The 17,270-nt window shown below is 42.5% G+C and overlaps 1 protein-coding gene across 3 annotated transcripts in view; it reads right to left on the minus strand.

The window, feature by feature from the left end:
• Positions 1 to 4,744: 4,744 nt before the first annotated feature.
• The window catches only part of FBXL7 (F-box and leucine rich repeat protein 7), a 302,902-nt gene continuing 290,376 nt past the window's right edge, over positions 4,745 to 17,270 (minus strand). For all 3 annotated transcript variants that reach the window (XM_067569867.1, XM_067569858.1, XM_067569875.1), the window contains one exon: positions 4,745 to 5,643. In XM_067569867.1, coding sequence (XP_067425968.1) covers positions 4,907 to 5,643 — 737 coding nt within the window. In that variant the 3' untranslated portion in view covers positions 4,745 to 4,906. The remainder of the gene's footprint in view (positions 5,644 to 17,270) is intronic.

A 17,270-nucleotide genomic window follows, 5' to 3' on the forward strand; every position in this document is an offset into this window, starting at 1 on the left:
TGTTGCTACTGGCCATCGTGTAGTTGTTCTGGAGTTACTAATATATAACACAAAAAAGCTGTGTTAAGAGAACATTATTAGTATTCCGTAGTCAAAAAAGCCAGGAAGTGTCAGAAGCAAAGTTGGCTGTTCAACCTGAATTCATCCCCCTTGTGAAGCTGCAATTTATTTCAAGAAAATTTCAGTGTAATTTATAGCACATAATTTACATATTCATTTTTTAATTCCATGATCACATATTATTTTTTCCATACAGGAATCCCCCACCTTGCTTAAGCCAGTTGGCTCCCAGTCTCTGTCTCCTGGTGCAAACATTCCCGCTTCCCCTCCCCACCAGCTACCAGTCTCCCTGCCCACCCAGTGACACCCTCCCTTGGCTCCCAGCTCCATTTTCCTTTCCCAGCCAGTCCCAGTTTTCCTCCCAACTTCCAGTCACAATTTCTCTACCCCGACCCTCTCAGTCCCAGTCTCACCAAACTCCTTGTCCCAATCTACTCCTTTCCCTCCATGTGGTTTTGTTTTTGTCCCCCTCAGCATTCGAATTGGATGGTTTCCTCCTCCATACTGCTTGAGCTCTGGGGGGCTAAGAGGGTGCAGTGTGGTCATTGAGTGCCCAGCCCCACCACAGCACAGAGCAGCTAGGAGCAGCAATTACAGGGAAAGTCCAACTTTGCCCCATAGCTCTGCATAGGAATATGCCCACTCACTCTGTGGGAATGGAACATATACAGTCTGGTCAACACTAGGAGCTCTGAGAGGCTTTGGTGCCCAGTGAAGCAAAATACGTTCTCTCCTAGCCTTTTTCTTGGAAATGGCTTAACATTTTTGACTGAAAATTTTCTCAAAAAATCAGCCTGAGGCAGACACCCAGCATGGAAAATTTCCACTCAAATGGTTAGCGTGGCAAAGCTTTAACCATTGAAAACAGGGTCTTATAATGGAAATATCAGGCAAACTTCATAGGCGGTGCTACTAGCTCTACCAATATTTTTTATATACATGTTTGTCTGCAGGGTTGATCAACCTGCACTTTTCATGAGCGTTATACTCCTTTTAATGTGAGTTTTGACATACTGCAGCACAGCACTAGCAAAATTAACTCCTTTTTATTAACTTTTTGATTCTCTAGTACAAAAATGAAACACAGAATTTTTCAAAAGCCATATATATAGTTACAGTTGAAAGGTTGAAATCTTGGATCCCGATCTTCACTACAAGATACCCATTAGAAGAAGCTGTTTTACATTTTGTAGGAAGCCAAGTGAGTATAACTTGCAAAGAAAAATGTTGAACTTCATACCAATTTCTCATTCCCACTGAGAGAAATAATTATGGTTTTACTTAATTCTAGAGATAGGGGAAGTTTGTCTGGATGTGGATCATTGGTTTGGCACAGAATACGTGGTGTGTAGGAAGCCGCTGTCTAGAATGGGGTTAGCTGAAAAAAGGTTTCATACAGCCCCATAAGCATAAGACAATCTCTGATGGAAATTCAGAAGAAACTTTCCCTATAGGTAGGTTGTTTCACAACTGACCATTATGGAGTTTCTTGCCCTTTCCTCTGAACCATCTGGTGGTCACTGTCAGAAATTGGAGCTGCCATACTGGATCCAATCAGTAGTCTAGCTAGTTAGGTATCTTGTGATCAACATCTAGATCTGAAAGGATCTTTTATCCTAATTCATTAAAATATATATATAATCTTTACCAAATCTGAATATGGAGCAAAGACAGCATCACGCAAACATACACACACCCCACCCCATCCAAAGTCACTCCCTCACATATGCTATTCAAATGCTTTTTGTGTATGTTTGTAGCAGGATCATTAGGCCAGGGAGAAGGATTAGAGGATAAGGAATAAATAATATTAATAAATTACACAGAAATTTTCTTGAAATCAATTGCAGCTTCACAATGACATAGCACTTAAGATCAGGGCCAGTTGAAATTGGTTATTTTAAAATGTGAGACTAAGGATGCAGGTCTTCATTCATCTTCCATACATAACTCAGAACAATGGACTTGTCAGAACATGAATGACTTTGTGAAGTGTGAAGAATAAGAGTTATTATATGTCTACATTGAGCTTGACCCTTGGTAGAACTGTACAGTCAATGGGGAACAATTACTCATATCATAGATCAAGTGAAGATTAAGATGGGTTTAAAACTAATGAAGGTACTTACAAGAATTTATTATTAATGTAATGATACACTGGCATTTGTTTCAAATACTTTACCAATTACTGGGGAACATTTTGAGATCAACTCAGATCAAGTGAGTGAAGGCAAATTATATACGGATATGCGAAGCCACCCCAGCTGTCTCTTGTAATCATGTCTATAGGAAATACTTTGAATTATAATCAACAGTGAGCTATTTGTGAAATGTCCACTCATACCACGCTCAGCCAGAAGTTAACTGATTAGCTCAAATGACCACCCATATTTGTCAGATACCAATATATTGCTTTATTTCTTGGTAGTAAATTAAGGCTTTATAGTGAGATTCATACAGTACAGGCCAACTGAAAACATCAGAACCTTTAAAAACCATGTAGCAGTATTCATTCAATTTAGCATAGCCAGCAAGGTAGCAACTTTTTATAAACACTTACATGTCACTAATGAGACCTTGAGTGCAAATGGCTCAGCCAAATTCACACCAACCTTGAGAATGGATTCAACAGCTGAGCTCTCCTTGGGGACAGTGAAGAGTATAACCAGCTGGGATAAAATCCTCTGTGCAACCTGTCTGAGAAATCAGCTTCATAAAAAAGGAAACTAAACTGAAGTTAATTCGCATAAGATGGCACCACTCTCTAACATACACTGATCGATGACAGAGTGGTAATGAGGAACTGTAAGAGCTTTTCCCCACGATCATTTTAGGCCCACCCCTAGTCTTTTGGACAGTGTTATTTGTTATTTAGTTCAGAGGGAACTGAAGGATGCTTAATGAGTTTGACCATGAGGCAATAATATCCTGCAAGTGAAGAAATATGCAGACTGACAAATGGATAAGCATTATGCACAAGCTAAAGGTCTTTTCCCACAATTAGGACACAATTCACATCTTTGGGAACATCCTGCCAGCTTTGTCTTTTATAAATTGGATGAGCATGGCTACCGATTATTTTCCTTTAGTGATTATGTATGTCCTTAAACACATGGATTTTCACTTCATCTCAGTGACATTATTAATGTTGTCTGGAGACGATGCAGCTACTGTTCTATGAAAACCAGACGAGGTGTTTTCCTTTCCACATCTCTCTAGCAGAGACATTTACAGTGATTGAGCCTAACATATGAACCAGTTGTCAATCACATGCAGGGGTCCTGCCTGAAAATATCATCACTCCTAATGAGTCTGGCTTTCAGATAGAAGGACTGTAAGTGACTTGCCAGAAATAAGTGGGAAGGTAGTTGCCAGAAGATTGTAATGTAAGTTACATGCTCCTGGTTAAAGAAGGGGACAATGAGCAGGGGGAAGCCTCAAAATTGATTGTATCGGCAAGAAAGCACAGCTGTAACAGTAACACCTGTTAGAGCAACAGTATCCAACCATATGGGGCAGTGCAGATATTACAGTTCTTTACTCAAAAATGGCCATTTCTTCTCTTGAAAGGAACACACTGTCATGGTTGCACAGAATCCAATTCTAATACGGATAACATTACAAATACCTCTTTCCCAAAGATGTGATCTGGTATCAGTTTAATGACTTCCAAGTCTTGAAATCTACTATCCATCCTTTAAATTGGAAGGACAGAGAAAATGTGCGTGCTTATGTGTATAAACACCTACAAATTCCTTACCTAAAAGGAGACTCAGTTGCAACGTTTCCTTGTACCTCTAAAGGCATTAAAACAGGCTCTATGGCAACTATGACTGGGTTACTTTGGAACAGGTTCCATATGTTTGCCCTTGCATAACCCACTCTGAGACACTTCATAATCCCTGGAGTGCTGCTTCAGTATCTTAATTCACAATCGTAGCAAAACAGGATATCTCAGACCAATTTTCAGTTAGGTGAAATGTTGAATTTTCCTCTTAGTGGCCTGGAAAGGGATAGCTACTGCTTCCTACTTTTCTTAAAAATGTTCCTTCCACTCAAATGCTAGTGACTCTGCTTAGTGGACCCAAAGATCCCCAGTACATCTACTAGCATAGGATGCTTCCAAGCAAACAGAAAAAGCCTGTGCTGGACTAGTGGGAGTAGTAGGCTAGCACATTCGTGATCCACATACAAGCTGTTGAAGAAGTATCCCACCATGGATAGGGTTTTCAAATGCACTCGGTGATGGCTAACTCTCCTCCCATTGACTTTATCTACTTTAATTCAATGGAAGCAGAGCTAGACCAACATTGAACATACTTGAAAATCCCACCCAATGTTTCCATGGGGATTGCTAGAATATGGTTAAAGAACTTGCAAGAAGATGCTACTTAGACAAGGTGGTGTTGCATCAGCCACATTGGAGGAATTTTGGGGGTGGGCTTCGAGACAAATAGTGCCTCTGCAGCTTCATGAACACAGCGGGAGCTCAGATTTAATGCTGCTCAAGTTGTACCTCAAAGGGAGTGATTATGTGCTATTCCCTTTGGAGAGTTAGTTCAGGGTAGGAAATCAGGGCTACCAGGGGAATAGCACTACAGTGGTGCTGCTGAGTACTCACTGCTTTTAGGTGAAGGAAGACCTAAAAGATCCATAGAGATCCAATCAAATAAAAAAGTGATCATTTAAAACAAAAAATATTCTTTTTAAGAAACAAACCTCACCAACAACATACAAGAAAGCTGACTCCCACGAGCCCTAGAGATAGTTACTGTATGTGGGAGTATGTGTTTATACATCAACATTTTAAATGGTTTCTTTTAATCAACAGGTGCAGGGTGTCCTTTCAGAAAAAAGCGGGGTTGGTGTGCTCAATAATACAGCGCTTGCAATGGCGTTTAACAAAACGCAGAGCGTCAACGGAAACGTCACAGTCCTGCACATTCAGCATCTGCAGGTCAAAGCAGTTCGCAGCTACAATCTGTAGGCCCTGGCCTGTGATGCTCTCACACGACTTCAGGCTCAGGCGCTTCAAGTTGAAGCAATTCAGGGCCAGAAACTCCAGGCCGGTGTCTGAGACCAGAGGGCACTTGCCAATATCCAGCGATTTGAGTTTTGTGCAATTTTTGGCGAGGTACTCCACGCCATGGTCCGTGATGCCCTCGCAGCCCCGCGCATTGAGGTAGCGCAGCTTGCTGCAGTACTTGGCAATGTAGCGGATGCCCACGTCCGTGATGCGACCGCAGTGTGCGATGCTGAGGTACCGCAGACGCGACTCCAGCTTGGCGATCTCCCGCATGCCAAAGTCGCTGACGAAGCGGCAGTCGCTCACGCTCAGCTCCTTGATGGATGTGCAGTAAATCATTAGGTAACGGAGGCCTTCGTCGGTGATGCGGACGCAGCGGCGCAGGTACAGATGGGTCAGCTGAGTGCAGTGTGCGGCGATGGTGTGCAGTCCTTCGTCCTCAAGCACAAAGCAGTCTGTCATGTCCAGATAGCGGATAGAGATCTGTTTACCATGTAACGGAGACAGCTTGATGGAGGCTTCACGGGTCAAACTAATACATGTCACTTTCGAACAGCCTACATGGAAAACCATAATATTAATAGGTTGCAAAGCAACAAGCCTGGCAGGATAAGGGAGGTTAGTGTGTAACTGCTGACCTCAACAAACTGGTAGTTATGCAGGCATCTCAGTGCTGCCAGAGCCCAGAAAGTACTGTGACGAAACAGTTATTTACACAGGGTAAATCTTAAATAACTCCACTGAAGTCAGTAAAGTTACTCCAGTAATTTAAACAACATTGGAACCACAGAAATGTGGTTTTGTCCATGTCTTAAATGTTAGGTCATATCATGGTCCTAAATTTCCTTACATAGGGACAGATTCTGATCTCTGTCACCCCAGTACAAATCCAGTAATGGTTTTGGACAACAGGGGGAGCACAAGTAAATCAATGCATACTGTTCTCTGGGCTGTAGCGATCTCATCACTGATTTACTCATCACTGAGGTCTACACTGCCCTGCAGCATAGGTGCTGGAAATAAGGGTGATGGGGGTCGCACTCCCTGGCTTGAAAAGATTTCCATTATATATAGGGCTAACAGTTGGGTTCAATGGCTCTCAGCACCCCCACTGTACAAATTGTTCCAGCACCACCTGCCCTGCAGTTTGGACTATGAGCGTGAATACTAGTGTACACAGAAGTGCTGTGCTTTATCGCTCCTGTGTGGATGCTGCGGGTGCAAATGAATGTAGTCCTCTTCTGATAGGGAGGTGTTAAAGCAAGTTAGGGACCTTTTAGTTTGTGCCCGCAGCGCAACACAGGGGAGTTACAGCACAGCATGTTGATGTGCACTGCTAATAACACTCCCCTAGACCAAACTGCACAGCAGTATAGACATGCCCCTACTTTGTGTTCCAGCATCAGAGGCCTTGTTACTGTCAAGCACTGGAAAAAACAAAAGGAAACCCCACTAGCCCAGATGGGCTAATGTTTGGGGAACAGATATGTATTGTCTGCTTGGTTGATGTAAATCGTGCTAGTAACCAAACTGGCACCCATCTAGCCATGGAATGACAATAATACTGTATGTCATGGCATCTTCCATTCAAACTACGTGCCCCTTGAATGCACAGAGAACCTGCAAAATCGCATGCAGCACTCAAACACTAACCTTCCCCTCTCCATTGTGATTCCCTCTCAAAGTACATTATATTAAGCAGAGGACTTTCTCTCTCTTATTTTCCACAATAATAATAATGCAGAGCACTAATCACCAGGCCAGCCAGCCAGTGGACCAAACACAGAGATACCAGGAATTCAGCCCAGGAACCTGCTTCAGCCCTGACATAAACAAGTGCAGTTCTCTCCTCCCCTCCTTCTCAGGGTCATGGGGAAGAGAGGAGTGTGGCACAGACAGCATGGTCTTTCCCTGACAGAGGGCTGGGCTAGAGGAAGAAAGCACCAAGTGTCACCCTGAAGCACATTAAATCTGCAGTGACACATCTGGTCTGTTTATGGGCAGAGTGTTCCATTCTACAGTCTTCGGTCAAGGAAGACAGGACAATGTAGCACAGGAAAGTAAAGCAAGAAAATCAGTGTAGCTGCCAGGATGAAACAAGCAAAGCAGGGAAATTAGGGGTGGCATCAGAACTGTAGGAACCTCAAATGATACACATTTTGGGTGGTTCAGGGTTAAAAAATAGAAACAAGACTATGGTGACCAAAATCTGTATTGCTCAAATACATGCTGATTTGGACACAAGAGGGTCCCACTCTGAGGTTCAGGGAAAGGTTTAGAATAGAAAAAGTTTAATTAAAAATGAAACTTTGAGAAATTCAGTGGGTTTGTTCTCATGGACACCAGCTCAAATGATCCTTCTCAAATCCATAACACCTAGATTTTAACAAAAAATGCCAAGTTTGATTTATGCATTCACCATTCTAGGTTTACAGTATAAGTTTTGATTTAGACTTTTGTTTTGGTCAAACACATGCAAAGTTCATTGGAAACCTCACACAAAGTGCAAGTGGCAAGTACTGCACAGCACCTGGGGAAGTCCGGGGATCTTGAGACAAGGGGAACCATTTTGATTAGCCAACAATGTCCTCAGAAAATCAATACCACTTTTTGATATCCTGGTTCAGGTCCCTGCAGACAGACAGACAGACACACACACACAGAGGGAAGCAATACAATTGGAGTTCAGCCATGTAAACATTCCATAGAATAGACAACAGAAAATGGAACAAGGGCCTATTCCTCCAACTGGGTCTGCCCAGGTAGATGCTGGCAACCTGGCAGAGCCCCATTTATGTCAATGCAGCTTGGTGTGACACAAAGGTCTGTCTGCACAGATCGGACTGCAGGATAGTGGTATAAATCTGAACTCTTTACAAACAGATGAGGATTTATTTTTAAAATTAGGATAGTTAGAATGAAGGTCTGCAGATAGAGAGAAAGAGCAGAAGAAAATTTTGCCTGTTGAATATTCGAGAAAGAGGGGCATATGAATGATTAATGCACTTCTGAAATGAAAATGAAAAGGTTGAAAGTCTCCCTGCAGGGCTGGATTTACTGTATATGACCATGTGCTCACTGTTTTGACAGGCTCAGCATCTCCTGGTTGTCTAGTTACTTTGGCTGCAGCATACTGTATTTGATGGGAAGGGTGTTCAGAATGGTTCCACCAGAAGAAAAGAGTTCATGTTGATTATATGACTATTTTATTTAAAATGAAGTGACATTTTTCTGGGTCTATAACAATTTTTCTGTCCCAAATAATAAAGATGTAAAAACAAACCCTCATACAGCAAGTTTTTTCCACAGAGGAAAAGTAACTAATTTAAAAGGCAGGCGAAACTTCCAAGTGGATTGAAAGAACCTTGGCCAGCATATGTTAGATAATAATTTGCAGTCAAGCTCAAACAGCTCCTGGAGTTATCTGAGGCCTGCTCATGGAGTGGATATTGAGACTTACAGAATTTATGTTGTGGAAAACTCTGGAAGTTAAAAGGAAATACCTGTTTTTGACCCTGAAAATATTGATATCTTATCATTGCCAAAGAATAGCCCTTAAGAACAAAGATATGGTTATCTTTGCCTCGAATGAGAGGGAATCTTTCTTGTGGAAGTGAAATTTGTTGAATTAATTAGGTTTTCTTTTGGGTCAGAGATCCAGGCTTTCATAGTCATATTGATAGACCATTTACTGTAACCAAGACTGTCAACGTCTCCGTTATATCACACAGCACACCCACCCAGGCTTTCAAGCTTGTTATTACACCACATGTCATGGCCCAGGGAGTTCCGGAACCATCCAAACGTGTAGGACTAAGACTTTTTGTTTCAACTGTCCCTTGCACTTAATCATGGAGGAATCTCATTACTTTTGGCTAGATTTTCGCCAAGTGTCTGTCAGAGTGCAGCTAGACACATTAGGATCAGAGACAGACTGCAGCAGTCGGAGCTGCCAGGAGAACATCGAACCAGAATTCCTCCTGGAGGCTCTCAGGCAGCACGCTCCGGTGTGCGTCCTGCACCAGCCTTGAAGAAGATGCATTCTCGCATCTCTATGCTCTGTGCTCTATGCTCACTCTTGGCCCCTTACAGCCACTTAGGTCCCATAGGCATCCTAGGGGAGAAAAGCACCGAAGCTCCCCATTAGGATCTCGCCTTGTCCCTGTGCATAGGCTCAAGAGACAGGGGAACCACTTTGTGCTCTCTCCCACTTGTGCACCTGCACAGAGGCTGGCTGGCATTTGACCCCTGGCTCTTAAACATCGCTCACACAGAGCTTCACATTTGCACAGCACTTCTCCTATTTAGGCTGCAACTCCTTGGAGCAGGGATCCCTCTTATTCTGTTTGCAAAGACAAAAACATGAGAAAAGGGAGAAAGGCGGTGTGTGGAGAATCAGAAGATAGGAGCTGTGGCTGGAAGAGGTAGCACAGCCCTGTCCACACGGTTACTGCTTGTACAGCCTAGCACCATTCCCCCTCCAATCTCTAGAGTGTCACCTACAAACCCTACTCACGATAATTCCCTTCTCCTCCTCCTAAGCCCTGGTTCCCGCCTCATCTCCCACATGAACTTTCTGGATCAGGTGCCTCTTCTTGGTGGACCCTAGACACCCACAGGGGAGGAGTAGTTTCCTGATGGCCCAGATATCCACTTAGGGGGCTACCTGTCCCTAAGATGAAAGGGGGCAGACCCACTTCCACTGAAAGGGATGTAAAGAGAAATGGGAAACAGCAACTGGAAGGACTAGGCTGATCCTATGGATGACAAGAGATTTTTAAGGGTGCCTGCACTGCATATGAACCCAAACTTCCTTATGATCCAGGTTTGGGACCCTCAACCTGTAAGACCTGGCAGCCCTAGAGACACACATTCAGCAGATCAGACATTCTTTCCAATAGAAGGCAGCGCTGTGCATTCACTAACCCACACATAGTTAAAAACACTGGAGATAATTGCTGGCCTTATTGGGTTACATTTGGTTTGTTTAGGTGGATGTATTTCCCCTCCCTTTGTGTGTGCCAGCAAGCACAGTGTAGTGTGCAAAGCATCTGAACAGTGACGTTACCCAGAGAGATCGTCTTTATACAGCCTGGCATACTTCACACACCATGAGCTGACAGTGAAGAGGAGGTAAAAATAATACTCAGCCATAGAGAGGAGGGAGAAATAATGGGATCCTGTTTTCGAAGCACTTTCACAAGAACTCGATATGACAAGTGCTTGGAATATTAATTTAGAAGGAGGCTCAAGTCCAACCCCAGAGCAGAATGCTCCTGAGCTCCAAAAACAAAGGCTGGCTTAAGATGCAAAATCCAGTTCTGGATTTTAAGCACCTCCAAAGTTCAAGGTCGTTGATTTGGCTCTCTCTAAACGCTAGGGCTATTCCAAAACATTTGACTTTCAAACATGACCCTTCTACCATATGAATGTTATAACTGGTTAGTTTAATATGATAACTACAGTTAAGATTTTGTCACAGTTATTTTTAGTAAAAGTCAGGGACAGTCACGGGCAATGAACAAAAATTCATGGAAGCCCGTGACCTGTCCCTGACTCTAACTAAAAATAACCGTGATAAAATGATGCTGGCGGGGGGATGAGAGCCCGAGCCCTGCTGTGGCTCAGAGCTCTGGGGGCTATGGCGGTGGAGAACTGAGGGGTCCCCACCACCCAGGGGACCCTGCTGCTCGCAGTGGCTCAGAGCTCTAGGGCGCCCCTGCTGGCTGACAGCTTCTGCCCCAGCGCCGAAGAGCAAAATGTCACAAAGGTCTCTGGAAGTCAGGGAATCAGTCACTTCTGTGACCTTGGTGACATAATCTTATCCTTAATTATAACCCCCCGCCCCATTTCACACATGGGTAATAAAGGCAAAGAGGCTAATGGTTTCATGTTGAACACCACAATTATATCTTAGATATGATGCTGCCAACTGGTCAGACAGCTCCCCTTCACCTCCCGTTTAAAACCTCTTTCAGTTACCAAGACCAATCTTGTTTACTTAGACTATACCAGGAAAACCATGACATTGACTGTAAAATGGTGTTGCCAAACGCACAATTTCTCCTGCTTATTTGGATACTTCACGCAGCCACATGGCAAAGAAGAACATCTTACAAATAGGAATATGTGACTGGAAGGCCACAAAAATTGGCAGGAGGACTCGGGCTTCTTTAGAAACCATAGCCTTTGTGAGTTACAAAAAATGAGTTAAAAGTAGCTTCCTGTTCTGCTCCTTCCTTTAAAGGAGTTGGGCACCTAACTCCTTAAGGCTCTTTTGTGCCCTTTTAAGGGACTTTCCAGTCATCAGGGATTCTCCAAGATTATAGTAGGAGTCACGCTAGCATTCTAATCTGTGCTCTCAGTTCACTGAGCCAGGAGACGCGTGTGATCTGAGCAAAGGCTGCACATCCAATTCATTGCATGCTTTTCCTTTGTTCTATGGTCTAATTCTGCACCGCTGAATTTAACTGGAATTTTCCTCTTGATTCAGTGATGTGAGGATTGGGCCACAGTGTTATGAAGGCTTCTCACCATGGAGGCTGATCAATGCCATTTGAAAAAAATGATTAAAGCAAAGTTACAAAAAACCATTAACATACTACATCATACATTACTTATTCAGGATCAGGTTAATATTCAAAGAACCTAGCTGGAGATTCTGGCTTGTTGGCCAGGGAGCCCTCATCCTCTGAGTACCCTAAAAAGGGTGACCAAATTACTAAATACCTATCCTTCTTTTGGCACTTCTCTTGTGCACATACTTGGTGTGAAAGCATTTCCATTACAAAGACAATCCACATTTTACTATCCCACAATTCCATGCGGGGGGGGGGGGGGTCACATTTTTCCAGTAATGTGCAATACAATGTCTAGCTGCTAACAATAAAAAAGAAATTAATTTTACTGGCTCCGTTACTGGAGCATTAAGTAAGCAGGTCAGGGGATCTCGGGGAAGCTGGCATTTTGTCATAAGATGAATATTTCCTCCAAGCGGTCATAGGGTCACAACCAACACATGTGCAAGTATGTTTCCCTTTCTCCACAACCCCTCACGGAGTGCCTCTCTAGTAGCATAAATATGATTGCTCTTTACTGGAGTCAAATGCCATCTATACAATAATTGATAAAGATTTTCTTGATCAGCTATGCAAATTGAAGATGTATATCCCGTTTCCCATATTAATTAATCCAGATCAATTTCTTTGTCCAAAACTTTCTCCCATCTTTTCATCTGGGTTTATTCCTATCAATGCATTTTTCAATCAAAATTGTATGCATGTTAAAAATTAAACATTTTGTTTCAGCTTTCTCCTGAGTTAACTCCTCAAATGTGGTTAAGGTCTATATAGAGTTGCCTCATATCCAGATTTCACAATAAAATGTTTGACTTGTAAATATTGAAAATACAGGGCCTTATTATTTACATTATTACATATCTCTTGGTCTGATTTCAAACCAGGACCCATGAACAATTGTTCCGAACTGAGTATTCTCAGCTCTTAACTGAAACAAATAGTTACTTCGATATTTCCTAGGGATAAATTCCTGATTATTAATACAAGTAGATAAGGGAGAGGGCCACTGAAACAGAAATTTAGAAAATTTGTCCAAAGCTGCTATTGTAGTCTGGATGAAAAGGTGATTTTTTTATTTCTGATCACCTGAATTTCTTTTTAACCCAACAATTACTATGAATAGCAGCTATATTTGAGTTCCAATCTTGTTTGAGTTATACGCAGAGTTTGGATGGTCTATTGTTAACCCAGTTGAGCTAGTATTTTAATTGTCATGTGATGAGTGCTATTTTTATGTCATGTAGAGGGAACGTCCTACAGTAAGAATCCTTACAAAAATAAATACATAGAAACTAGTGGTTAACCTCATTTTAAATTTGTATTGTGCTTTTCCTCCCAAAGCACTTCAATTACACACACATTCTATCACATACCTCTGGGATAAGGGGGAGATTCTGGACTAAGGTTCCCTACGTCAGTTTCCGTAAATGTAGAAGTTTAACTGGATCTTTAATATCCATACATGCAGACAGGACCTACTCTTTTAAGGTCCACCCATTAGACTTCCCCTGGCTAAACTGTATGGTATTTGGTGTTCAAATAATCAAATCAGGTGGGCTGAGTTCTCAATGAAGAGATTTGAATCAGTGGTATAAAACTGCCCCTTGTGTGGCTCCAGTGACTTCACTTGAATAAAGGACTCTGGTAGCCAGAGTTGATAGCTTAGTGGCCTAAGCAACAAGTTCAAAATTCCCATAGTTGCTAGCTTACTGTGCTTGCACACACATGCACAATAGCAGATTTCCCATACAATGCAGTGAAGTGTGTATTGAAATGTAGAAATGTGGGTGCATGTGGGCTTGAGAGACGCAGTGTTGCCAACTTGTGATTTTATCATGAGTTCCACAAAGTTTTGCGTTGAGCATAGGCAGCTGCTTCTTCACCTATATAACTAAAATGTCTAATGGATGGAAATCAAGTACAATTGATTATTGCTGTAATCCTACTAGAAGCTTTCAAGGAAGCTGATAAGGATAAAGTATCATTTGTTCGTAATTTGATCTAGTCACCACCAAAACGATATGGAGGCGTTTTTTAAAATGCCTGAACAGTGGGGTTTGTTGGATATTTGCAAAGTTAAATGTAAACCTCCTAAACATAATTTCCTGGCTTTTTCATTTTGTAGTTGTTCCCATGATAGTGTGCGAGTTTTATGATTAAAATTTGCATTTCATAATAGAATGGGCACCTGATATAATCTTCAGAGAGAATGTGAATATAAAATCAATTATTTAAAAAAGTAATATTACACATATTTATCTGGGTACTTGCCTGTGACTATGTCTAGAAACCACAGTTAAAAAACTTTTACCAATGTTGCTATGAATTATTACTGCTCTTCATCTACTTATTTCATCTGAACTCCTCAATCTTGGTCTAAGTTCTACTCTTAGGCCATGTCTACACTACATACTTTACAGCAGCATAGCTGTACTGATGTAGCTGCACGGCTGTAAGATTGTTCATATAGCCACTCTATGCTGACAGGAGGGAGCTCTCCTGTCAGCATAATAAAGCCACCTCCACAAGTGGTGGGTAGCTATGTCGGTGGGAGAAGCTCTCCCACTGACATCACTGTCTACACCAGCACTTCTGTTGGTGTAACTTATGTCACTCAGGGGTGTGTTTTTTTCCACACATAAGTTATACTGACGAAAGTGGTAATGTAGTCAAGCCTTTAGTTGCACTAGTGTAAGTCCACAGCACATCAGTGAAGTTACTCCAGTTGTATAATGATGTAACTAAAGAGAGAGAAGAGACCAAATTCTGCTATCAGTCAATCTCCTGCCCATCTTTTATGCTGATTTAATATCAGTCTCTTCCCGCCCTTTTGGCAGTCTCACTTCTTTGGGTTAAAGAAAATCTTCATCTGTATCTCTGGGCATTCGCAACAGTCCATCCGTTTTTAAATTTAGTATGAAAGCGCCCTCTCAGATTTGCATAGACCCTAGTTTTCCTTTTCTTCTGCTTTCATTTTTAATTGTAATTCTCTTTAACTCCACACAGCATGGTGCATATTATGTAAGATGTGATAAAATAAAGTTACACTGTATTGTTCTGAAAACATTTTAAAATCCAGTTTATTTTTCAGTACCTATGGCATTCAGGCCGAATCCTGAAGTCATTCCTCTAGTAAAAGATCCATCAGGTCTGATTCTGAACTCAGACTAATGTGACTTCATTGGCTTTAATTAGTTTAATCATGATATATATGAGAGAGTTAAAATCCCACTGAAATCAATTATTCTGATTCTGCTCTGAGTAAAGGTTGAAAGCCTTCAGCTTCCACTGAAATTAGTCAAAGGTTAAGTACTCAGGACCTCACAAATTCAGGCCCTGCGGTATGGCCTATGTTTACTTTTGTGGATCACTCAGTTTAGACACTGGAAAAAAGAGACATTTTCCACTTCACATGAAATGGTTCCTTGAAATATTGTCAACTACTTATGTTAACCAATCTGTTCCATCTTATATTTAGCTGTGATACTCTGAGTAAATTTCCCAGACCCAAACAAGAGCTCTGTGTAAGCTCGAATGCTTGTCTCTCCTCTCATCAACAGAAGTTGGTCCAATAAAAGATATGACCTCACCCACCTTGTTTTTCTAATATCCGGGGACCAACATGGCCTCAACAACACTGCATACCAAGCTCACAGAAACAGCGAAGTAGCCAGAATCTGTTTATACTGGGTAAAAAAATACTTTACATGTGGGACTTGCCTGTAAACTGTTACAGATGACAGGGTTTGCTAATGAGCTATTACAAATGAATAGGCACTGTAGAAAAAACCCAATGCCGATTCACATTTACTCACAGGTAAATCCTAAACTGCTGTTTCTCGCTTAGTCTAAATGAATTCTTTAGGACTCTGAACTTCTCCAAGCATCTTACACATCTTGAACTGAATCCACTTCCTAATTTCAATCCCCAGATTGACACAACGACAGTAAGGAACTAGCTGTGTTGTCTTGCAGAATCAGCTTCTGACGCCCAAGAACTGGTATGGAGTTTCATCTTTAGCACTAGAGAGGTTTTCAAACTAATCAGCTTTACTTCAGTTTGCACAGTGAGGTAAGCCGATAAGGCCGGTCTAGTGCTGGGAAAGAATTTTAAAGAGTCTCGTCTGAGCTGTGTACAAACAAGAATATTTCACATACAGCATGGCATAAAAATACAGACTTTGGACTGGGGGAGATATTTCAAAAGACATTCTATTATGAGGAATGTCCAGACAAATGGTAGTGTCATGAACCTCCTGGCTCATTGGGTACCTTCCTTCCATCCTGGCTAAGCTGAAGGAAAGCATCTAGCCAGCAGAGGGTATTGTGTTAACCAGTTCAACATCCAGCCAGTAGAGGGCATCACAAGCCCCAGAGTACTGGAAAAGGAAGCCATATTTCAGGTTAACGGGACCCAGGTTCAGTGGACTGACACTGGCAGTGGCTGCATAAGCAGCAGCAGCAGGCTAAAGGCCAGACAAGGGGTATGTTTTCACTGACAGCGGCAAATTCATCGCCATCAGATCGATTTCTCGGGATCGATTGAGCGGAAGCGAAGACCCGCTCAATTGATCCGGAAGTTGATTTAATAAAACCACCTCCGGAAAAAGAGTAACACTGTGTCAACGGGAACACATTTTCCATCGGCGCAGCATAGTGGAGACAGTGCACAGAATGGACTTTAGGAAGTCCATGGGAGAGAGTAGCTTATGTCTCTCCTGTCAACCGCCGCTGAATTCGCCGGTACATGTAGACCAGGCCAAGAAAACAGTCTCCATCCTGTTGCTGCACTGTGGCACCCTGCTGGCAACAGAATGCCAGTCTGAAAGCAGGTAGTGTAGGAAAACAGAACATATCAGTGGTGCAGAGGGGCCCCAGCAAAACACTTTATCTTTACACCCTTTTCCTACACTAACTGGCAGGCCGTGTCAAGAACCAGAGGTTTTATCTCTGTTGTATCTGTTGAAGCCCTGTGTTTGGGATATTTGCCCCATTCATTTCCCCAGCTCTCATAAAATAATCCTCTATCTAATTTGAAAAAACATGAATGTTTATGATGACCAACTGTGGGCCAGATCCTATTGACCCTTATACATGGAGCGCTTGCAGAGCTTGCTTCCAAAATCATGGTAACAGAGCACCCTACCAGACATCAGAGGAGATTGGTGTATCAACACCCACAGCTACAGTACAGCAGCCTCAGCAGATACCCCCAACTCCCCTACCCCCTTCTAATTTCTCAAGTCTGTGGCCAGGTCTATAAACTTACACTATGTCACTCAGAAGTAAGAAAAACCCTCCCCCCCGCATGATGCAATTAGACTGACCTAACCCCTGGTGTAGACAGCACTCTGTCAATGGGAGGGTTTCATAAAGAGGATGGAGTATGCACTCCGTGCTGTAGTGGGCTAGCTGTAGTGCGCTGATTCAGAAGGAGGTGTGTTAGGTCTGTCCTGCCCCCCTGAGAGAGGCGAACAACTCCTGCAATACAAAGACTGCCACTACACCCTGTGCACTGATATAACATGATGAGGAGTATTAACACTTGGAGAGGAAAGACAGCAGGAGAAGGAGGAGGGGCTTGTCTTCTCAATGCAACTACAGGG

The sequence above is a fragment of the Emydura macquarii genome, unplaced genomic scaffold (genome assembly GCF_026122565.2).
Source record: "Emydura macquarii macquarii isolate MOO-44397 ecotype Brisbane River unplaced genomic scaffold, CSIRO-AGI_Emac_v2 contig_320, whole genome shotgun sequence".
Lineage (NCBI taxonomy): Eukaryota > Metazoa > Chordata > Testudines > Chelidae > Emydura > Emydura macquarii.